The sequence below is a fragment of the Neomonachus schauinslandi genome, chromosome 4, assembly GCF_002201575.2.
Source record: "Neomonachus schauinslandi chromosome 4, ASM220157v2, whole genome shotgun sequence".
Lineage (NCBI taxonomy): Eukaryota > Metazoa > Chordata > Mammalia > Carnivora > Phocidae > Neomonachus > Neomonachus schauinslandi.
In genome coordinates, this window is record NC_058406.1 from 171,864,400 (window position 1) to 171,889,824 (window position 25,425).

At 40.7% G+C, this 25,425-nt stretch overlaps 1 protein-coding gene and 1 long non-coding RNA gene across 2 annotated transcripts in view; one reads left to right on the plus strand and one right to left on the minus strand.

Annotated features, from left to right (window-relative positions):
- TMEM65 (transmembrane protein 65) overlaps positions 1 to 17,071 on the minus strand; it is a 64,386-nt gene extending 47,315 nt beyond the window's left edge. The window contains 1 exon segment of the mRNA XM_021688436.2: positions 16,506 to 17,071. Within this exon segment, the coding sequence (XP_021544111.1) occupies positions 16,506 to 16,803 (298 nt within the window). The 5' untranslated portion in view covers positions 16,804 to 17,071.
- Positions 17,072 to 17,750: 679 nt separating this feature from the next.
- LOC110579129 lies at positions 17,751 to 21,987 on the plus strand. Its single transcript, XR_002480230.1, has 3 exons — positions 17,751 to 17,912; positions 20,674 to 20,827; positions 21,780 to 21,987. It is a non-coding gene; the product is annotated as an uncharacterized LOC110579129 (long non-coding RNA).
- Positions 21,988 to 25,425: the final 3,438 nt, after the last annotated feature.

The following is a 25,425-nucleotide window of genomic DNA, read 5'->3' on the forward strand; positions in this document are numbered from 1 at the left end:
GTGGAAAATGAAATAGATGAACAAAAAAGAATACATCTATTACAACATTTATAACCAAAAAGTGATCACTGTAGAACTATAAAATCAGTGTTAATGATTTACATTTTTGCTAATGTTTAAGAAGCCCCTTTTAAGCAGAAAAAAAGCTAGGATAATGTTTTTCAAACCATAGATCTTAGTCACAAACAAATACAAAATTCTGCCAGCTCACAAAATGTGCCACATCTTACATTATCACTCTTACATGTTTACCTGTTTTCTTTGATAATTCAAACATCCACATGACCTCAACTCTTTCCAACCTTAAAAACAAAAACAAAAACACCTTCTATAACCTTGCACTCAATGGACCTGTAGCATTGAAATCACTGCAAACTTGTTAGAAATGCAGAATTTTAGGTCCCACTTCAAACCTACTGAAACAGAATCTGCATTTCAATAGGAGTTCAGATGATTTTATATGTACATTAAGCTCTGTAAAGCAGGGCTCTAGTTTCCACTGTGGGATGTAGACCGCAAAGAGCTTTGCTCTCACCATTAGGATGAAACAAAGTCACACTAAATTCAAATGCATGACTTATTCTGAACCTATCAGAGAACTCAAGTCACAGAGCAAACAACAAGAGGCAGGCACCTGCAAGGACAGAGGGGACTTGCTTAGTTGTGACAGATGCAACCAGATACCATAAGAAGAATAAGCTAGAACAGTAAGGGAACAAGTGAAGGCAGAGTAAGGGCTGGGGGTACAGTGTGAAGGTACAAGGGTATGCATAAACTGGAAGAACCTGCACCTTCTTGCAGGTTCTTTGACCAGAAATCCCACCAGATGCAAAAAATATGAGAGAGAGTCCTAATAAAGTGTTCATTGTGGTGTAGACCTGGAGGAAGGGAAAAACAGTTGTGCAGGAAGAACATGAAACTCTACCTAGATCCTTTTTCAATCTGTCTTACGAGTCAAAAGCCTCAAATTGTAAGAAGAGCAAAAATACTATTACTCTTGGGGCAGGTAGGGTGACCAATTGTCCGGTTCGCCCAAGACTGTCTCAGTCTTAGCACTGAAATTCCACATCCCAGGAAAAAGTGTTCCCTCTATCTCTTAGGCATTTTAATCTGAAAAATAGTTTTCAATCATCTTTTTTATTTCTATGAAAATTTTAATGGAACTGCAGGAAAAAAAACAAAAGATTGTTGATAACTTGTAAAAATCTGTAACTTGTAAGAATGTGAATTTCTGAAAAAATGGAATAGTTAAAGCTTTATGTAAATATAATAAAACACAGAATTTCAATTAAGATATATTACAACTGGGGCGCGTGGGTGGCTCGCTCTCTGTCAAATAAATAAATAAAATCTTTTTTAAAAATATATATTACAATTGAAACGTGTTATAATGGTAAAAGCTGGTATCTTGTAGGTACTGGTTCTAAGAAAATACAGATAATATAAAAATTAAACAAATCTACAAAAAAAGTTTCCATTAGTAAAGTTTAAAGGCATAATATACAACACAGTTTTCAAAAAACTTTATTTTTTTTTAAAGATTTTATTTATTTATTTGAGAGAGAGAGAGGGAAAACACAGAGGGAGAGTAAGAAGGAGAGGCAGACTCCCAGCTGAGCAGAGAGCCCAACGTGGGACTCAATCCCAGGATCCTGGGATCATGATCCGAGCCAAAGGCAGATGTTTAACCGACTGAGCCCCCCAGGTGCCCACAACTGCTTATTAATTTAATCTTATCTTGATATACGTGAGTCATTTTTTTTGGTACCATCTGAAATTGGCTTTTGGAAATTTGAATTTATATAGCATGAGAATAATGTCCCTGATGGACTAGAATTCTACAGGACTGTCTGTAAGAAATGAGTATACTAGTAACAAATATTTAACTTAAGTTCAGACTTCTGATCTATAAGAGATAATCTCCGATAAACTTAAGCTACTATCCAACATGTCCTGCCCTCCATATCCAAAGTTCCCTTTAAGAGTTAAATCCTTCCTGGGGCACCTGGGTGGCACTGTCAGTCAAAGTGTCTGACTCTTGGTTTCAGCTCAGGTCTGATCTCAGGGTTGTGGGATTGGCCCGCACGGGGCTCTGCACTACGCGGAGTCTGCTTGAGTTTCTCTCTCCCTCTCCCTCTGCCTCCCCTCCACCCTCCTTCTCTCAAATAAACAAATCTTTTTAAAAAAAAAAAAAAGGAGTTGAATCCTTCCTTATTGATACTCCTTCAACCAACTAAAATCTGGCTTCTCCCCACAGAGATCTTGTAAGACTGCTTCTGACAAAGACCTCAGTCTCTTTTATGTTTTTAAATCCAACAGACCTCCTTCTTTTTCCCCACAGTCTTCCTCTTACTTGATCTATCCAAAGTATCAAATTATTCCCTCTTTCTTGAAATACTCTCTTCTTCACTTTTCTTCTGGGATACACTATTCTTGATATTTTTCCTATCTTTGTGAACATTCCTTCTTGGCCTACTCCTAGTTCTGGTTCTTCTTCCTCTTCCCCTCCAATAAACTTTGGTGTTTTTCATAGTTCTCTCCTTGATCTTCTTCTCTTTCCACTCTACTTAATCTCCCTGGCCTTAGTTGCTAAATATATGGGTAGGATTCCCAAATTTGCATCTTACCCTGGAGCTCCAGGGTTCATACAGCCAGTTAACTATTGGGTATCTTTATATATCGTTATCTCACAAATACCCAACACCAAAGAAGCTAAAAATGAATGCAACTTCTCCGTTCCAAAATCTGCTTGGGACCCTGCATGGCCCCTTCCATTGTAAAGAATTATCACTATCTTGTCAATGGCTCAAACCAGAAATCTGAGGATCATCTTTGGTTCACCTTTTTATTTCATAACGCTGTCATCAAATACCTATTCTATTGTTCAGTTAAATGTTTTATTATTTAACTCCTAAATAAACTCTCTTGAATATGTCTACCTCTTTCCAACCTTATTTCCACTAGCCTAGTTCAGGTCTCTATTATCTTTCTTTGATTTCTGCAAAGTTCTCCTAACTAATTGCCTCGTTTCTACCTCTAGTCTAATCCCCCTACTATCCCTTCTTTGTGCTATATGCAGAGTGATCTTTCTAAACTGCAAATACGATGGCATTATTCATGATAGTTTACCTCCACCACCCTGTGTACACACCCCTGGATCCACCTACCTCTAACTGAGTTCTAGATTTCAACTTGAATGTTATTTTCTGTAAGGTAATGTCATCCCCTCTGCATTTTCCAGCTCCCCAGTTATCCCTCCAATGCACTTCAATGCACTGTAAACCCTATCACAGCACTTAACACAATGCATTACAATTTCAAGCTAAACTATCTCCTATCTTCTCTAAAACATAAACTTCATAATTTTAAGAATCCTATTAAGTGCCTCAACAGTGTCTGGGAAGTACACAGTAGGACCTCAAATTGTTAAATAAAAAAATTTTAATAAAATGTCAAGCACTAAAATGGTGAAAATTGGCATGAATTTCTCTAAAATTTTACCTGGAGGTTTTATAACTAGTACTAGTTACTCAATCAAAAATAACATAAATGATTGCAAAGTTGTATAATTAGGTTCCACAGTTATGAAGCAAGTGGAAGACATCTCTCTGGCATTTAAGGGAGTTATACTGATTTCATAGGGTTTTTTAGAAGAGGAAACTTAGTATATATTATTTTTAAATGCACTACAGAGCTGGTAGAGATCTTAGAGATTATATAATTAAACCTATGTTACAGTTATGAGAGAACAAGTCTAAAAAAAATAAGTGACTTATAAGCCCAAGGTGTTCCTTCTATTACGGAAAATGGACTAGTAGAATTAAGATATATATAAAATACAGTGTAGTGAAGCAAAAATTTCCTGCCCCCTTCTAGGTCCTTTTAGCTAGACTAAGAATCAAATTGACACAAGGCATATTAGCAGAAGAAAATAAAATTTAACTTTATTATGTATGGGGAATCCACAGAGATGTGGTGGTTCAGTTGATTAAACAACTGTCTTTGGCTCAGGTCATGATCCCAGGGTCCTGGGATGGAGCCCCATGGCGGGCTCCCTGCTCAGCAGGAAGCCTGCTTCTCCCTCTCCCTCTGCCTGCCACTCCCCCTGCTTGTGCTCTCTCTCCCTCTCTCCCGCTCTGTCAAATAAATAAATAAAATTTTTAAAACTTAAAAAAAAAAAAAAATTCCAAAGACAGGCAAAATGACGTATACATGTCATTCAGAACTAAGAAAAAAAGGGTAGGGGTCTGGGACTTCAAAGGGAAGGAATGCAATTTGCAAAAAGATAAAAAAGAGTAAATGTTTGGTAAACAAATGTTTGCTGGGCCACTCAGAAACAATGGGACACAGGAGACTCAGAGCCAACAAGCCTTGCCAGGTTCCTCCATCTACAATACCCAGCTTATATCATAATGTAGTTCTCTATGGTGATAGCTCTCTTCCTGGAGCAGGTCCTCTATCTAAACTTTTTTAGGCAGCTGTGGGGGAGGTAAAGAGCCTTTCCTAAATCTGCTGGGTTTTAATTGTTTTTAACTTAAAAATAATCTTCATGCCAAAGTGGGGCAGCCTGCCCTTGGCCCCTATAACACTAACACACACACACACACACACACACACAAATACACACACACTTCATGTTATTAAAACAATTCGTTTCTTTTATACTACATACTATAATTAATGTATAATTAATTTCAATAAATAAGTTACAAATAAGTATAAGGGTCAGCAAACTATGGCCTGCAGGTCAAATCCAGCCAGTTTTTTATATAGCCATTAAGCTAAAAATTATTTTACATTTTTAAATAGTTTGAAGAACAGCCCTCAACTACTATTATCAAACACGGAATGGCTATGGAAATTAGCTGTGGCCATGATAATATTTCTTAAGGAATTCAACCCAAAACAGCATTTAAATGTGAAATATTAAACAGTAGTCATTGGAAGACAACTAATGTTGTTTGAATCACAAGTAATGTTAAGCTGCTTTATATCCTTCCCTTACTGTTAAAAGTTAAAACAAGAGGCAGGATCTTCATTTCCACACAAATATGTAGCAGTTTCATTTTCCTAGCTCAAACCACAATTCCAGCAGCATTCTTCAAACCTCAATGCAAGATCTGTATTTCAAAATCCATTTAACTGTGCAATTGAGGAGCTTCTACCTACCACAAATTAGAAGGGATTAATCTACAATGTAATATGTGAAAAGACAAATATCAGGAGAAAAATCTAATAGAATTCCAAAAAATGTCTTCTAAGCAATCAATACGTTCAATTTAAAATCATAAGCTTACAGACTGATGCCAATATTTGGAGGTACTTAACCATGTAAAAAGACATTTTCAAAGATGAAATATATAAAATCCCATTATAGACTGGCATTAACACATAATATCTACAATTAATTTTGACAATAAGGAACACTAATATTGAACCCTAATTAAGCTAAATGTTATCCTCCAAAAAGAATTCCATCTTCCTCATTAGAAGACCTGTATTTAAAAAAAAAAAAAATTGTACTGAAGTATTTTATTACATTTTTAATTTTGCCAATTAAAAATATCTGTGGAAATCTGTTTTCTCTCTTACACAAATACTATATAATATCCTCAATTTTGCCTTTTGGTCTACAGTACCTAAAATATTTACAATCTGGCCCTTTAAAAAAAGTTTGCCAACGTCTGTTCTGTAAAGAAGCTAAATTGTTCTTTAATTTCTAAAAGACTAATACTGAAATTAAGACTAAGTAGTGTTTTTAGTAATTCTCTATTCAACCTATTGAAATATGTCCCCCCACCAAAGAGATGTTTCCAAGGTCACCAGTAACCTCCTTGTAAACAAATTCTATCTTACCAGCCCTCTCAGCAACATACATCATAGCAGATCATTTCCTCATTCTTGGCTTCAAAACTCTATGCTTTTCCTATTTCACTGGATGCCCCTCCTCACAGCCTTCTTTGCTGGCTCCTACTCTTTTGACTTTGAAACTCTGGAGCTTCACAGTCTCAATCATGGGCTTTTTCCTCTTCTCTATCTAAAGGTCAGCAAACAGTTTCTGTAAAGAGACGGTCTAAATATTTTAGGCTTCGAGGGCTATTATGGTCTCTATCACAACTACTCAACTCTGCCATTCTAGCACAGAAGCAGCCATAGACAATACATAAATGAATGAGTGTGGCTCTACTGCAATAAACTTCATTTACAAGCAGAAGTGGCAGCTAGATTTGCCTGTGGCCCGTAGTTTTCCCACCCCTGATCTAGACTCTCACCTTGGTGCCCTACTCTCCCCCATGACTAAGTAGCATCTACATACAACTGTTGACCCCCACACTTACATATGCAGTCTCAATTTCCCCTATGAATTCCAGATTTATGTGAACACACACACACACACACACACACACACACACACACACACACGTCCCTAATCTATTTTCCCCCCAGTCTTCTCCCAGGCAGTTAATAGCACCACCTTTCACTCAATTACTATAGTCAGAAACCTGAGTCATCCCTTACTATCTCCTTTCCCTTAATTACCTGTCCCTTTCTAACTCATCAGCAGTCCTATCAGTTCACTCTCAAATATACATCTGGAATCCATCTCCTTCTCTTCATCTCCATGGCCGCCTAGTCTAAGCCCTCAACATTGCTAGCCTAACCTACTGCCAACACTTTCCTAAGTGGTCTCCTAGCTTATGCATTTGCACCCTCCACTTTGTTCTCTAAAAGCAACCAAGTACTCTTCAAATTCCATTACTTCACTCTCATGTTTCAACCCAGGAACGGCCTTCATACAGTTTACCTAGAAAGGCCCTGACTAATCTTGCTTTCTGCCTACTTGCCTATCTCATCTCATTCCGTGCTCCCCTTTGTTTTTAAGTTGCACTCATGTTTGCCTTCTGTCAATTCTGACACTGTGTCAAGTCTCTTCCTAACTCAGGATCTTGGTATTTGCTTTTCCTTCTCCTCAGAATGCTCTTCCTCCAACTCTCTGAATGACTGGCTTCTTCAATCCTTTATTTTCAGCTTAAATATCACCTACAAAAAGGCCTTCCGAGATCACCTTATCTAAAGAAAGTGTCATTCTGTTTATTCACCTAATAGCACACACTATCAACAATTATCTTGCTTATTTACTTTATTGTTCATATCTTTCCTTTCTCAAAATGGTAAACTTTATGAGAGTATTTTGCCAAATTAATTCTCTGATATACCCCCAACACCTAGTACAACGTCTATTATATGGTATGTACAGTAACAAATATTTGCTAAATAAATAAATTTTCAAAGCTGGAAAGCTTTCCTATTAATAGTGTGTTACATATTTTAAAATAAAAATCCAACAACTCACTCAAAAAATTTAAGGAAAATTAAAATTAAAATTAGAAATTTATGGCGGGGGGGCGCCTGGGTGGCTCAATTGGTTGAGCATCTGTCTTCAGCTCAGGTCGTGATCCTAGGGTCCTGGGATTGAGCTCCACCTCGGGCTCTCTGTTCAGCAGGGAGCCTGCTTTTCCCTCTCCCTCTGCTGCTCCCCCTGCTTATGCTCTCTCTCTCTCTCTCTCGTTCTGCCGAATAAATAAAATCTTTTTTTAAAAAACAGAAATTTATGTCAGAAGTCCCAAATACTAGTTTTCTGACTCTTCAAAAATTCTCACATATAAACATTTTAAGAGGTTTATAAACTTTTTTTGCATATTGATTTTACTTTGGCTTCTCTTATTTTTAAAGTAACAATGCCATATTTGCTTTTCTATTTAATGTTATATATAGTACAAATATACAGAAGTTAGACTAAGGTATTTTAACCAGCACATGAGACTGTTTCGAGCATTTGAGGTGCTACTTTTTTTCCCCAATGTGTGTTAAAAATCCCAAGTCTGAGTACCCAGAAAGGTGCAAGAAAAAAACTAAATTAAAAACTGCTCTGCCACACAGGTTGTAGGATCTTGGGCAAGCAACTCTGAGCCTCAGTTCTTAGTCTATAGAAAAAAAATAATAATTCCTTCTCTCTCTGAGAGAAATAAAATAATTACCTGAAAATTCACTTAGCTTAGTATGTCTGGCACATAGCAAATACTCCATAATTGCTAATTAATGGTAGTAAAGGTGACGTTAGCAACAGCAATAGTGGTAGTAATAGGATGTCTTCTACAAAATATAAGAACCCTTATACAATAGAAATTCAGAAGTTGTGTCACAAAACACTAGACTGTTTTTAAAATTATAAATGTTTCTAATAACACAGTGTACTAAATAATCTACCCTAAAACTCAGAAAGAAAACAGAAAATGTAAACCAAGTAAGAGCACATTCTAATTTAAATTTCCCTGAAACTGGGGTGCCTGGGTGGCTCAGTCATTAAGCGTCTGCCTTCGGCTCAGGTCATGGTCCCAGGGTCCTGGGATCGAGCCCCGCATCAGGCTCCCTGCTCGGCGGGAAGCCTGCTTCTCCCTCTCCCACTCCCCCTGCTTGTGTTCCCTCTCTCGCGCTCTCTCTCTCTCTGTCAAAAAAAAAAAAATTTCCCTGAAACTTTAAAAACAGTAAATGTCTCAGTTTAGTTAACTTAAACTGTGCTTAAAACAATAATTCTTTGAACAGTCATATCCAGATGTTAGCAAAAAATACTCATAAGATCTTCAGTGTAAGATCTGAGGAGTCAAAAGAACAATAACAATGTAATAAATACAATTGGTTAGCAAGAGAACAGTGGTCTAATGACCTTTAAGTGTCTATCAGGAGTAAACCCCATTGGGAAACACAGGGGGATGAAAAAAAGAGAGAGAATGAAAGAGAAAGAAAAAAAAATAAAAAACACTATGGAAGAGTGACAAAGAGTAGACATTAGAAACAATAACAGAGATATCAAGAAGGAGACCTCCTTTCATAGTAGAAAAGAGTTTAACACAACCACAAGGGATGAATGAGAACAGAATTATCTGAGGGCACCAGGGAGCGGGAGGAGGGGCTTATAAGCCCCACACATTCACTACCACTATGACAGTCTAAAAAACATGCCAACTGAAATGGTACAGTGTTCTGGAGGCATTTGGTGTGATAACTAGTATGTCTACAAATAGAAGTAGCCCCAAAGAAAAGTATTAAAATATAGTATATAAAGATACTGGCATCTGGTAGAAGCTAAATTGTGCTCATTATACTTTTACTAAGGTAGAGAAAAATGCAATACGTTCAAATATGCCACTACCAACAGCCATCAAAGTAGAACTTAAGGGAAATGACGTCTTGTTACTTGTAATGTCCTTTGCCTAGAAGAGTCTCTCATTTACCAGGTGATTTAGGACAACTAAGTTATTATATTTTAACATACAACTACTTTGTTCTTATGTGGTTGTTTTCATTAACTTAAAACAGAATAAACCTATGAGTCAAAGATAAGGCTAGAGTCCTATAAATCTACATACTAATTAATTCAGCTGAATTGAGCAAGATGTTAATAAAATCTGCACTCAGGGATTTAGCCCCTATTTGTTCCAGTTAGCTTTACACTATGATATGCCAAAGAAAGCCAGACCAGAGTGTGGTTATGCAAACTCATCATTATTTTTAGAAAACCTGAAACAGAGATGCCTGGATGGCTCAGTCATTTAAGTGTCTGCCTTTGGCTCAGGTCATGATCTTGGGGTCCTGGGATGGAGTCCCACATCAGGCTCCTTGGTTGGTGGGGAGCCTGCTTCTCCCTCTGCCTGCTGCTCCCCCTACTTGTGCGTGCACTCGCTCACTCTTTCTTTCTCTCTTTCTGATAAATAAATAAATAAATAAATAAATAAATAAATAAATAAAATCTTAAAAAAAAGAAAACCTGAAACAATCTTCACTAATAATGGTTCAATATTAGTCATCTCAACATGCAAGATCATCCATTATCTTTAGTTCTACCTAACTTTCTGGATGAGCCTATAAATTGCAGACCTATTACTTCAATTTTCCTATACACAGATTTGTTCATAAAAATCTGCTTCTCATAATTGCTATAAAAAGTAAGCACTAAGTGACTACTGAGGTGGACAACACCAAATTAATTGCTGGTGAATGAAACTGAAGCAGTGTTGAACTTTTCTGAAGCCGGATTTTCTAAGCGTGTAAAATTTAGAACTTAGTCAAGAACTCAGAAGTGAAGAAGCAACACAATCAAGGAAACCAGTTATCACAGCACTCATTTATTTGATAGAGAAGCGAGGAATCTGATAGGGAGGATAGGTCTCTGTCTTTATCCAGAGACAAATAAATGAAAATAAAGCAATAAGACTGAAGTACAGAGAATATACTGATAATAGCAAGTATCAATGGATGAGAGAAGAGAAGGAGATAAGGCAGAGGACTGAAGAAGACATAGCCTTATAGCATTTCATATAAAGCAACGGCTCTCCACCAGGGCAATTTTGCTATACTCCTCCCCTTACCCCCAACCCAGAGTCTCCTCCAAGGAACATTTGGCAATGTCTGGAGACATGACTGGTTACACACTGAGGGTGAATAGGTGGGAGGGCACTATTGGCATTTAGTGGATAGAGGACAGGGATGTTGCTAAATATCCTATGTGGAGGACTGCCCCCGCAACAAAGAATTATCCAGCCCAAAATGTCAATATTGCTAAGGTTGAGAAATCTTGATACAGAAAAAGGAGTCCTAAACATCTCAAATATAAAAGGAATCACTGTACTAGCACTCAGTACAAGAACGAATGTTCAAAAGTCTTAAACACCTAGTATGTTAATGGTATGCATTAATAGAGAAAGAGATTCTAACAGAAATGATTTTTTAACATACTGATATAAAGGAATAAACTATAATTATTAGGTATGGTTATCTACATGGAATGCTCCTAATTTCCCTTCCTTGAATCAACACTGGTCTTAGTGATTTCCTTAACCAACAGCATGCACCAGAAATGACATTCTGGGAATTCCAAGACTAGGTCATAACAAGTCTGTGGGAGGCTAAAGAATGGCCCCCAAATATGCCCATATCCTAATCCTCTAACTTGTGAATACCTTATTTTACATGGCAGAAGAGATTTTGCAGGTGTCACTAAATTAAGGATTTTGAAAGAGATTATCCTGGGTTATCCAGGTGGACCCTAAATGTAATCATGTGAGGTGGATGCAAAAAGGTAAATGAAGGAGAGGATGATGTGACAACCAAGGTGGAAATCAGAATGATGTGGCCAGGAACCAAGGACTGCTGCAAGCTGGAAGAGACAAGGAACAGATTCTCCCCCGGAGCCTCCAGAAGGACTGAGTCTTGCTGACACTTTTATTTTGGCCCCTTAAGTCTCATTCTGGACTTCAGACCTCTAGAACTCTAAGACAATAAATCTGTGTTGTTTTAAGCCACGAAATTTGTGGTAACTTGTTATGGCAGCAACAGAAAACTAATACAAAATCTTACAGCTTCTACGTAGCCCTCTTGGAACTTTTTCTCTGTGAGTCCTGACCCATCTAAGTACTAGAGTCATCTCAAGAATGTGCTAGTGGGGTCAGGTGCATTTACTCTGGTCAACCATTCCAGATGAACCCAGCTTCTGGCCACCTCCACCAAAGTACGAGACGTGTGAGTAAAAACATCTGGGACCCTGTGACCAGCACATCTGCCAGCTGAAATTTATGAAGTGACCTCCACAGGTACCACATGAAACAGTAAGAATCATCCAGCCAAGCCCTGCCTATATTCCTGATCCACAAAATCATGAAATGTAATAGTACAGTTGTTGTTTTAAGTCACACATGACTTTGAATATCAAGGTATACATGAGTGATGATCAGAGATTGTCAAATAGTAAATATCCATTTTATAATGGAAGGAAAAAATCCTATTTGTGTTAGCTATTTTCTGCTGGCAGTAATCCCTAGTAATAAGACTACTCCACTATGCCAGTAACTCTAAAATATTCAGAATTAAGTTTGTTGTAATATACTGCTATAATTAGGTTCTTTCCATATTGGTAAAATAACTGATTGTAGCAAAGCTTCATTTAACTTATGTGGGCCCAATGATACAGAAGCTTTCAGCTTAAAAAAAAAAAAAAAAAAAAGCGCGCAGCTTATTAGAGATCTCTTATTCTTCCTGACTCGATTCACACTTCATATCCTCATCCTGGTTCTTCCTCTCTCTCTTGCTGGGTCTAGTGTGAGCTACACTTTATTCCTCTTTTACTATTTCAACCAAGGCCCTGGAATATCTGTATTCACATATCTTAATTTGGAATATGAAATGTTTTTCTTGCTCTCTTTTTATTCTCTTTGAGCAAAAGCCACAATTTTCTCCAATTCATCCCAGAAACCAATAGCTTAACTGAGTTGCTACTTTCTCACATTACCATGGGCTGAGAAAAATGAGGATACTCTTGTTAAAGAGTCCAAGATCCCTAGTGAATCAGAACTCCATGAAAAGTCTTTAAGTATTCTCAGTATCCACTTTAATATCAGATTTTAATCTTTCAGCCTTTCATTTTGCCAAAGGCCTCTTGTTGTATACGGCAAGTTTTCAAAATGAAACATCCTGCCTTAAATAAATAATCACAAAAGGTGAAAATTACAAGATTAAGTTTAGAATTATATGGTGTATCTATACAGATGTAGATAAATGGCAAAAAAAAAAAAAGCAATTTAAAATGTACACAATTACCACTTTCACAGAGAAACAGAAAAAAATGCAAGCTGATTAAGATCTAACATTAATAGAAAAACTACTCTGTTCACCTCCATACATTTCTTATCTACTATATGTAAAAGAAATCTCATTTTAAAAATACCTAGAGTACACATTTAACCAAAATATTCCCTCAGAACCTCCCTTTTTCAAATCATATCCTTCACTGTGCCTCCCCCAAAGCCAGCTATTATCTCTCTGCGTAATTCTCCAATAAACATTAATTTTAATACTTTTAAGTAAGTGTGGAAGGTAGACTCCAGCATGGCCCCCAATGATTTCTACCTCCTGGTATTTGCACCCTGTAAGGTACCCTCCTGCTATGTACCAGGACAAAAGAAATGGACTACGGCTCTTCTAAGATTGGGTCATAACATATGTGGCTTCCAGCTTAGGCTCTCACTCTCTATCACTCATTCTGGGGGAAGCCAGCTGCCATGTTGAGAACACTTAGGCAGCCATGTAGAGAGGCCCACATGGCAAGAAACAAGACTTCCAGCCAACAACCATGTGAGTGAGCCTTCTTGAAAATGAACCCTCCAGCCCCAGGCTAGATCTCAGCTGATGCAGCCCCAGCTAAAAGCTTGATTCAAACGACTCTGTGAAATACCCTGAGTCAGAAACATCCTATTAAGCCTGTACAAGATTCCTAATCCCCAAAAACTGAAATAAAACATGTTTGTTTTAAGCCACTATGTTTTAGGGTAATTTGTTATACAGCAATGTATAACTAATACAATAAGCATTGCCTATTCTTCAAAAACCAAACTCATGTTTTAAAAGTAAAAAAAAATTATAAATAGAAATAGTAATTGCAAAAATTGGGAGAAAAATTTGTTTTTAAAATCTTGGCTAAAATTGAAAGGCAACTGTAATGTCAGTTTGCCAGTTCTACTTAAAAAAAAATGAGCCAACAAAGTACTATCAGGAAAATATGGACTGTTTGTGGAAGAACAGAGATCAGGTTGAGTAGGTACACTGGGAACACAACATCAACTTTTTTAAAATTGGGAAGGAAATCATTTTGTAATTTAAAAATCACAATATCCTATTTAACTACAATAAGACATCCCACAAAGCTTGCCTTATCTATTTAGAATCTTGTCACAGCTTTACCTTGTCACAGACCATATCACATGCCTACTTTGATAAACACATAAGAAAGATAAGGGCAAATGTACCAAATTTCAACTAGATTTCACAGGCATATCAAAGCATAGATTTTTTTTCCTGTGGTGTTTCCACACCAAATCCAAAACACTTCTTTCACTCATACAAGCACACTTTCCAAGAATACGTAAGATTTCCTATAATACGAAACAGTCCTTTTAACATAACTTATTTAATGTGAAAATGCATTTAGTACCCATATATTTAGTACATGAGTTGGGTATTTAAAAATATCCAAAAAGCAACAATAAAAGAAAAACATTGGAGCTTTTCATTTATCTGATTGGGGGAAAAATGATTTCAGTGATCTCCATAGGAACTGTATGTACTGATATTGAACACAACAAGGAACACGAAGACTGTACTAAAAGTTAAAGCAGCAGCATCAATGAGTATCTTTTGAGTCAACGGGCAATAATTTAGTCATCAATACTGGCAAAAATAGTTGATTTAAACTCTCAAGTTCTTTAGCTTATGAATAGGAGATAAGCATTTGACTACCACATTGTTTCCTACTATATTTTCGCCAGTTTATCTTGAATAAAGAAGACAAATTACTAACTTCTCTCTCATATAACTTACACAGTTATTAAATTTAACTGATGCTAACTGATCTCCACTGACTGAAGCTAATAGGTCCTTTCCAAAATATTTAAAACCATGTCAAGGGGCGCCTGGGTGGTTCAGTCAGTGAAGCGTATGCCTTCAGCTCAGGTCATGATCCCAGGGTCCTGGGATCGAGCCCCGCATCGGGCTCCCTGCTCAGCGGGAAGCCTGCTTCTCCCTCTCCCACTCCCCCTGCTTGTGTTCCCTCTCTTGCTGTGTCGTTCTCTGTCAAATAAATAAATAAAATCTAAAAAAAACCATGTCAAATTTAAAATTATCTTCAGTGGAAAATGCAGCCTCTCTACTGCAATACTCCTGCCATGTGCTAAAACAATAAGGTATGAGGTAAAATTTATCCAGTTGTATCACAGGATGTGCTTTTCAAGAACTGTCATAAAATTATACTAATAGGGCCCTGCAAACTTGTAACAATGTTAATGCAGAAGAATTTCCAAGAAATTACTTAGACAAGGCCTAATGTATGTTCAAATAGTGTTGTCCATGGAGAAAACATTTCTAAAATTAATGTTACAGCATATATGACTGGCTATATTGTTTTCCCAGGAGCACATTTTCAGAACTGAGTATTTTAAAACCACAAAGTGAGTACAAACATACCTTACAAATATGATTATTGCTTCATATAACAGCATGATTACACACTTAATAACTGAACTGATTATGATGCTACATTTTTCCTTAAAAGCATTGTGCACAGACAATATCTGGAATATCCAGTACTATAAATTGGTCCACGATTCCCTGAACATAGAAAAAAAAAGCAGTGCAAAGGCAAAGCTAAGAAAAAGTGTCTGAAGAAGCAGTATAGATAAGTCACGCTTACATGACCTTCCTTCATTCCTGTAGGTAGGCCAAAGAAACACTTTCAAGTGCCTCTGGCGAATCAAATGCCATGTTCCAATCAATGTACTCTAAACTTAGGAATCTATGGGATGTTTATGTACCTAACAACTTTGGGGAGGGAGGTAAACTTTTTAAAAAATATCAAACACATTGGAATGTAATATAAAATAGCAATTATCTTGTCTGTTTTATGTATTTTGTCGGTACTATTGTATTTAAACGCAAAAATATTTTAAGGTGGAATTAATCACTTACTCCTTTCATCCTCTTGATTTTCTGAATTCTTAGCTTTTTCACCTGCACTCAAATTCAGACCTACAGCATTCTGCACTGGTTTTAAAAATATCCTATTTTAACATGTTAGCTTAAAAATAGCCTTGCTTTCACCGCTCCACATTACTTTAAAGCAGAAGTCTGCTTTTCATAGTAGAGCCAGATTCCCAGAAAAATACCTTCTTAATTACTTCATTCTTTCCACCTCTGGGGAAACAACAAAAACTGGAGTTTAACTTGTGCAGCGCCGAACCTACAGGGGCTTCCAAGTTATGTATCTGCTGTTGCTGGTTTGATCCATTCTTTCCATTTCCCAGGAAAATGTTTCCTTTGGCTGCTTAATTTAATACAACTACATGTGTGTGCAAACACACAGCTGAGAGCATCTCTGCCTTAGGAAGCAACACCCTTCTTTTGGACACCCATACATCTTGGTTTGATAACCTTTCAAGAAAGTTTCTTCCTGCATCTCGGGTTTGCGGCACTTTTCAAGCAGGCAAGGCATGCCACCTGCGTGGCCGCACGTTCACAAGAAAGCAGCAAGGGCTTAGGGGGACAGGAGGGTTGGGGAGGGGAGGCACACAACAAATCAAAGCACAATCAAAACAGTATCGGTTGACAATCTGGGCTGAAGCTCGGCTTCTAAGGCTGGGGAGGAACCAGCCAAGCGTCGGTCCGGGCTGCTGGCACGATCCGCGCCTGTCCTACCTGCCCTGGGGACACTCAGGAGGCGCGGAAGGTCCCCCCCGCACACACACACCAATCCCCGCCCCCGGACCGGACGTCCCAGGCGCGAGGCCAGGCGGGCGAGGGGAGCCGGCGGCAGGGGTCCCGGGCCGAAGGGCGGGAGGGCTCCCGGGGCGCCGACGGGGGGTGGGGACTCCGGGCCCCCAGGCTCGCCCCTCACGACCCCTTACCTTGGGCGATGGCAATGGACTCGAAGCGGTGCAGCTCCTTGAGCAGGCAGCTCCTCTCGGTGGAGTGCAGGCTGTAGATGAAGTCGCGCGCGCCCTGCGCCGTGTTCAGCGCCTCTATGGGCTCCTTCTTGGGGTGGGTGCCCAGCCCTCGGAAGCCGCCGGGGGCCGCGAGCGCCAGCAGCCCCCGCCCGCAGCAGCACCAGGACGGCGGGCGGGGCGCGGCGGCGGCGGCGGCGACCGGGCCCGGCCTCAGGCTGCGCGCGGTCCGGCTCCTCAGCAGCGGCAACAGCCGGGACATGGCGGGCTGAGGAGCGGGGACCCCCGCGGCAGTCCGGGAGGGCGATTTCTGGCAAGGCAGGGGGAAGAGGGAGGTAGGCTCAGCCGGACCCCGCCCCAATGTCCTCCTGACTGGCGGCAGAGGCGCCGGGCACCATGCACTCCCCGGGCCCGCGCGTCGATCGTCTCCTTTTCTGTCCCCCTTCCCTTCCGAAAGGCCCGCGGCGGCTCCGGTCCCTCCAACGAGAAAAACTTTCTGTGAGGCTGCGGGCCGGGAGAGGGCGGGTGGGCGGTGCGGGCGGGCGCCTCGCGGCTGAGGAGGGGCGGCGCGGGCGGGCGGGCGGCTAGGATTGTCTCTGTCAGTTTGATCTTCCAGAGGGATGAGTCAGCCACGCACCGCCCTCCTTCGGCGCCGCCCTCCGCTCCTGCCGGCTTTCCCACCCTCTTGCCTGCCCTCGTCGGCGCTCCGTAGGGCTCCCGCGCCCTCAAAGCGGACGCACTCCAGGCCACAGCCGCCGCCGCTACCCCTAGCGGCTGTATAGAGGCTAACAGGGCGGGGCGAAGGGACGGGGCGGGGCCGCGCAAGCGCAGTCCGCGAGCTCCCCGGCCGTGCTCCCGGCACACTTGGGAGCGTGCACAGGAGTCCCCACCCCCTCCGGTGCGTGATGGTGGAGGAACAGACGGCGCGTATCCTAGTGCTGGCGCCACCTTTAAGTCCAACGCAGGGAACGGGGAAAAACAGCTCTGGATTTCTTGCTCGGCGGTAGTGCCGCTACCACCGCTGCGCCCTAGCGCCAGGCCTAAACCTGGAGCTTGTTCCGAGCGGTGCTCCAGCGTGCGGCGCCCCCTCGCCCGGCACCGGCCTCACCACCGCTCGGAACCTCACGGCGGAGCGGCGGGGGGGCGGGTCCTGCTCAGGCTTTTGGGGATTGGAGCGCCCACCGTGGCTTCGGCCAGGCACTCCGGTCTTTGAGGCAGCTGCCCTGGGAGCTCCAAAGGGAGGGCGAGGCCAGGGGTTTGAGACTGAGGCCTTGACACCAAAAATCCGCTTCCTCGTTCTGATGCCAGCAGGTTGCAGACCGTTAATGCTGGAGCAAGAATATCACAGACCTTTTCGGGCTGTTTGCCAAGGTTTTTTTTGTTTTTTTTTTTAAAGATTTTACTTATTTATTTGAGAGAGAATGAGAGAGAGAGCATGAGAGGGGGGAGGGTCAGAGGGAGAAGCAGACTCCCTGCTGAGCAGGGAGCCCGATGCGGGACTCAATTCCAGGACCCTGGGATCATGACCTGAGCCGAAGGCAGTCGCTTAACCAACTGAGCCACCCAGGCGCCCCCAAGGTTTGTCTTTAGTTTTTGTTTTTCTCTTTGCCAAGGCGAAAAGAATTTTGCGATTCTGCACTGTTTCCACGTGTCCAGATCCTAGACCTCTTTCAGGGCCAAGCTCGACGGTCTCCTACTCCAACCTTCCCTTTATCTCCTCCTAAGGAAGATCTCCCCTTTATCTGAACCTAATGACACTTAGGCTTCCTGCCTTAGAGAGTAGATCCACTTAGAGAGTAAATCTGCTCAAGCGCAATCAAGATCGAAATCTTACCCTTGTCTTATCCGCTGCTGCACCAGCCCAAGACCTGGTATGTGGTAAATGCGCTATAATCATGTAAGTGCAATATATAAATGTGAGTCGGGGGAGGAATGTTACCACTAAATCATTCTATTGCTCTAACTCAGCGGTTCTCAAAGTGTGGTTCCCGGACAGCAGAGCTTGTTAAGCATGAAAATTGGCCTACTCTGCTCTAGACCCCTTGAATCAGAAACTGGAGTTTGGGCCCACTTATCTGTGTTTTAACAAGCCCTCAAGTTAATACTGATGCACACAAAAGTTTGAGAACCACTGCTCTAACTTAACCATGAAAAGCATTTTTTAAAAAATTTCAAGGCAGCCTCTTTGTGTAATAATGGCAATTAAGAATGTGCTCTGTGAGGGGTGCCTGGCTGGCTCAGTTAGAAGAGCATGTGACTCCTGATCTTGGGGTGGTGAGTTGAAGCCCCACCTTGGGTGTAGAGACTATTTAAAAAAAATGTGCTCTGTGGTAAATGAAGTTGGGTGTAAAGACTTGTGTCTTTCTTGTTTTTGAAACCCTCTACATCCCCAGAGTAGAATCCTCTGCAGAGTTATTTTAGTCTCAAATTCTTCTCTCCTATATCTCTTACCCGCAAGGGATTCTGACTCATTGAGCTTGGGGCAGGGCCTGGGAAGTGAGGTTTGGAAAAGCTATTCACTAAGAACCCATTCCTAACAGTCTTTAGGACACCAGTTTTGTGGGTGGACTCCAGAAACAGATGGCTGACAGTTTGACAACTGGCTCAGCCATTTTCTAAGTGTGTTAGTGGTAGATTATTAGAATAGTGGTTCCAATGAATCATGGCTTATCGTATCCATTCCTTTGTGTAGACCTGTCCCACATTGACTGTGGGCTTGGCTGTGTGACCTGCTTTAGCTGATAAGTGGGACATCACAACTCTGATCTAAGTGCTTGCTCGTTGGGACTTGCTGTAATGTGTTTGCTGGATGATTTATGATTATTCAAGTCTGCTATAGAAAATAAGAATCTAAAATGTAGACATAATTTGCTTATGAGACATTAAACCTGGGATAAATGGATACGTGTTGATCTTAGATAAAAAGGATGGAACAAATGAAAGTGCTACTTTAGATAGAAAGAGATAGACCAAGTGAACTTTAAATATTAGTAAGGTAGAGATTATACTACCTCTAGACACAACTATGTCATCCCTATATTGACCACCTACTAGTGACACGCATTATAGTCTCATTGTGGCCTCGTGTAGTCTGTACAAGAAAAGCAGATAAACCCCAAGAGACACACTTGCTCCTTCATCTCTGACAGAACAGATATGTGTTGGTTCCAGGCCCTCCTCTCTTACTTTCCTCTGTGTGGTCCTTCAAACCACACCATCTGCAGAGAAGACTGCACAGCAGGGAGGTTAAGACATATGAACATTGCGTAAAACAAAATTCAGATACTGTGGTCTTCCACCTTGCTGTCCTAAGCTGGTTTACCTATCCATCTCTTTCCCCTTGCTAGGCAGCTCATTGTTAGAGTCTCTTATAAGATGTCAATCAGATGTCAGCTAACTGCAGCTACTGGCTGGATGCCCAAGATGGCACATTCATGTGGCTGAGGATTGATGAGGATTGACACTAATGTGGCTGAGGATTGATGCTGGCTAGTGGCTAGCTGCATGCCCAGCTGGGACTGTGAACCAGTGTACCTTCATTCAGCCCCTCCAGCAAGGCAGAACTTCTCCCTTGCTGGCTGGCTTCCCTCAAAGCGGGTGTCTGAAAGGAACCAGGCCCATGGCCTTTTCTGACATAGCCTAAGAAGTCATGCAGAGGGGCACCGCTGTGTTGTAGTCGGTTAAGCATCCATCACTTGGTTTCAGCTCAGGTCTGATCTCAGGGTGGTGAGATCAAGCCCTGTGTCAGGCTCCACACTAGGTGGGGAGTCTGCTTGAGTTTCTCTCTCCCTCTGCCCCTCCCCCCTGCATGCACATGCATACTCTCTCTCAAATAAATAAATAAATCTTAAAAAAAAAAAAAGTCATGCAGCATCATTTCTCCTGTACTCAACTAGCTACCAGCAAGCTACTAAAGCCAGCCAAGATTCAAGAGAATTCAGTGGGAACAATGCCAAAGAATTTGGGAACATGTTCTAAAGCTGCCACATAAACAGTGTGATTCAGGTGTCTTCATTTGGTTTATAAGCCCATCTGTCCTGTGACCTATGGTAGAGTCTGTGTGGTGGTGTACTTGGAGCCTGCCATTGCATCAAGGTAATTCTCCACATGACATTTGCCCTTTGGAATTCAGCTGCCATACATAGAACTCCGGAGTATCCTGCTAGAAAGACCACATGGAGGAGGAGGCAACAGCCAGTAACCCCAGCTAACTACCAGGCACATGTATGGGGCCATCTTGAACCATCCAGTCCCAATCAAGACCCAGATGACAGCATTGCAAAGAGGTAAAGTCATTAGCTCTGGAGCCAGACTTCCTGGGTTTGGGTCCTCACTCCTCCATTAACTAGCTCTATAACCTTGAGCTGATAACTTAATCTTTCACGGACGCTCATCTGATGGAATAAAGGCATGTTGTTAAATTTGCTCATCTGTTAAATGGAAATAAGGCATCTGCTTTATAGGGCTATAGTGAAACTAAATGAATTAATACATGTAAAGCATTTCAAACAATACCTAGAACATGGTGAGTGCTCGATAAGTATTAGCTCTCATTATCCAAATTCCTGTGAACCTCTCACACCTCTAGGATTATGTCTTTGGACCCTAATTTGAGAAATACCTACCTAGCTATCTGTCGTTTAATACACATTTAATGTGTACTAATTGGATCCCTTATCCATTCCTTTTCTCTGAACATTTGAATATCCTAAATCTGAGTAAATGGAGGAGATGGGGAGAAAGGAGGGTTTGGGGTCTGTGTATAGAGCTATGGAGAAATACAGGATAAGGCAGGCGCATGTGGGTGGCAAGAGGAAGGTCCTGAGGAAATTGTGAGGCTGCTGAAGAGAGTGCCAGCAGGTTGGAGAAGGTTACAGAAGAGGGAGAACAGGAGGGCCTGGATTCAGCCTAGCCTGCCCTTCACTTTTAAAGATGACAGACATCATGCCTCAGTTAATAATCACAATCTCCTCCTCATGAAAAGCTGCTGCTGAATCAACAGTCCACAGGAGATTACATCATGCAAATACCTTCCAGAGTTCCTGGCATCTCTCTTGCTGGCAGGGCACAAGGCTGTTTGCTGTGTACGTGTTCTGATATGTTATACGCCCAGCTGTTACTGTCCATTTTTAAATTCCTGAATGGTTGTTTTATTTAGTGGGACCTTTAATCATTTATTCTGCCCACATTTTTGTAGTTCCCTTTTGGCACTTCTCATCCCTCAGTTTCCCACCTTAGGATTCTGACCCCTGGAACTCCCTAGCGCCATCAGAATTATGGCACGTGGACTGCTGCTTCACAATGAAAAGCACGAAAGGCAATTAGAAAAATTAAAGAAGACTTAAATAAACGGAGAGAAATACCAAATAAAGTTTGGAAAACGCAAAGTATATGATGTCTGTTCTCTCTGAATTAATCTATAAATTCACAGTGTCAATCAAAATCCCAGCTGGGTTTGTGTCTCTGTATGTGTGTGTACAAAATTGTTAAACTGATAGTAAAATTTACACTGAAATGCAAATGGAGGCCATACAGCATACAGAAATGGCATGGGTCCCCCCGACTTCAAATCCTAACTCTAACTCATCTGCTAACTGTATCAGTTGGACAAGTTGTTTATCATTCTAAGTCTTGGTTTTGAGTTTCTTGTTATTTCTTAAAATCTACCCTAAGAATCATGAGGATGAAATGAGATAATATATGTAAAGCACATGGCATATTACCTAACATGTAGTAGGTGCTCAACAAATGATAGGCAGTATTAAAAGGCAGTAAGATTTAAAAAATAGTGTTAACAGTAAAACAGTGTATCAGAGGCCCATGTAACTTTAGAGCTAAAAGAAAGAGAATCCAATTGGATCTCTATTTTCTCAACATGCCTGTATCAGTGTTTCTCAGCGTTCCAACTCCTTGCAATCTAGCTGTCCAGTTTCCAAAGGACAAAGCTGGAGATGTAAATGTGGGAACCATCAGCATCCAGATATCATTTAAAGCTATAGAACTGGCCAAGTTCCCATTGGGGTAAAGACAGAGATGAGGAGAGGGTCTGGGGCTTACCTGGGACTCTTCACCCCGGAGAGACTGGAAGAGGCAGAAGAGCCAGCAGGGTAGGAGGAAAACCAGAGGATGGTGGTGTTCAGATCATTAGATGCCTAGAACAATGTTCACCTGGTGTAACACTGGTCATTATTATTCTTGGGATATTGGATGATTGTTTTTTTTTTTTTTTACTCCTTTGCACTTGTATCTGTTACTTGAATTGTTTATGGTAAATGTATATAATTTGTTTTTAAAAACAAAACTTTTATTAAAGAAAGGAACTACAGAACACCTGAGAAATGCAAAATAAACCCTGAAGGGACAATCTCTCTTTCGGATCCTTTGCATTCCTCTACACCAGTCATTTAATACTACCTCTCATCATCTAATGATCTCATCTACATATTGGAAAGTGCCCGTCACAGGTCAAGAAATAGTATCTTATGGAAGCAAGGTAGAAAATATAAGGGAGGGGCTATCAGTTGGCGCACAAAACTCCTGTGCTTAATTTCATATTCCATGAAGCTCATATTTATCTGTCCTTAAGCATACCTATGGGCAACAAGACTGACTGTCCCACACCCACCATAAAAAGTGCACCTGCACACCAAATACACACACATACATGCATGCACACACACACACCTATTTGTCTCTTTCAGGGCAAAATTTTATAACATTTTTTCCTTTCCAGATCTCCCATCGTGTTTGAGGTTGGGGAGGAATATTGATCAAAGCAAATATAAGCAGTATGCCTTGAAATGCCTTCTTGGCAAACTTTAAACTCGCGTTCTTAGTGAGGCTTCAAATATTTAGATGCTGAAAGTACTATTTTTTGAAAAATGACTCTATCTCTGAACCCAGCAGGGAGGTCAGTGGAAGGATTGTGAATGTTCCTGTTTGTTTTGGGAAGAAAATGAGACATTGATTCAGGCTTTTCTTGAACATCTTTTCAAAGAGACTTATCAAAGCATCCCCAGACTCTATCTGAATTCAACATATATTGACATCACCAAATTAGGTACTGGAAGTATGAAAATAAAAATGTACTTTGTTTAAGGCCAGATTCTCTATTTACAATTTAATATTTTCAATGCTATAAATTACTACTGTTCAACAGTATCCAATTCTCAGGGCCGGAGAGGATTATTCTTTCCTATGCCCTTGAAGCTAGGGGTAGCTATGTGACTTGCTTTGGCCAATGAATGGAAACCTGACATATTTCACCTCCAAATACAGGTACTTAATTGCCTGTGCTCGACTAGGCAGTTCTTCCCTCTCCTAATGCGGTGAGATTCACAACATGTGCTGAAATGAAGCTCTATGAAACTGATGATGCTGGGAGTAGTGAGCCTGTATAGGAGAAGAGCTGCCCTGGAGAGTTGCCCCAATCCATAGCAGACTTTGCATGACAGAGATAGAAGCTTTTTTGTGTTAAGTCCGTGTGATCGAGGGATTCCTTTTTATTGCAGCAAAAGCTCTAGTATCATGACTAATATAGCTCTTCTTTGGCTCTTTCTCTTACCTTTATAAAGTTGAATGCCTTCCTTCACTCCTGCTAGTTTTCTAAAGGGAGGGCCTGTTTTGGCTCCAGTGTGTTTGTTTTTCCTGAGTAGGATATAGGGAGACAGGGTCCTCTTTTCCTCTTGTTTCTGAGTTTTATGTGAGTCTGGCACCACACACAGATTTGGGAGTCGACAGCATGAAGGAAGTGGTTTAAACCCATGTAAGCAGATAAAGTTGGGTATAGCAAATGTGTGACTGAAAACATAAGAGGACAGAGACTCGGGGAACAAAAACCGTTAAGGGATAAGCAGTGGAAGAAGAAATAACCAAGGAAAGAAGGTGAGATAATGTGACAAAAGGAAAAAAATCTGGCCACAGAAAACAAAGGATGATAAAGTTTCTAGAATGAGTGGTCTAGAGTTTCAAATGCAGCAGCAAAGTAAAGCAAATCAAAGACAAGGAAGTACTTATTAGAAATGGTGAGTTGAACATGTATAATTATGACCCCTTTATAATAAAAGTGTTCTACACTGAATGTAAATGAGTTAAAAAAAAAAAGTCATACCCTTGTTAATAGAAGAAGAGGAAGAGCGGACAGCATTACAGAAATACAAGATGGAGAGCAGATGGAGGAGTGTTAATTAACCCAATGGATCAGAGAAAGGTGAAAACTAAGCTAAAATGGAGCAACCCACAAGAAGGTTAATTTGAGCAACAGTCTCAAAAAAGTACCGGAATTGGGAGTCACCAGGTACCTCTGAAGGTTGAGATATAACTGAACTAAAAACATAAGATCTAGGTGAAAATTTTTAAAGGCGTGTTCAGAAAGCCAGATCCCCTTCTACATCCTATATAGCTGGGAGAATGCCACTTCCTGACTCCAGCAGGAATCCAGAAGTTTACTAGTGGAGAGACACTGGGCTTAAGGGCACTAGAAACACCTGAGGGCAAGGGAGGTACAACTCAAGAGATTAAGTGAATACCACAGTCTGACTCATGGGTCCCCCTTGTCACTCTTCTGCTCTGCTTCCAGGAGAGTTTGGTAGCCATACTATTGGAGGATTCCTCTTTGAGTGCCCAATAAAATAGCTCAGCCAGACCACCCGACAGTGAAACCACCAATTAACCAGCTCTGCCAGTCTGCCAATTACAGTTTCTAAACAGCTTTTTGTTGTTTCTCTCTTAAATACAAAATATGAGCCAAGAATTTAAAATCACAGGTTGGTTGAAGAAAGCCTTCAAGACAGAAAAAAAATAGCTAGCATAAAAATATATAAATAAATAGCATAAAAATAGATAGATAGATAGATAGATAGATAGATAGATAGATAGATAGATA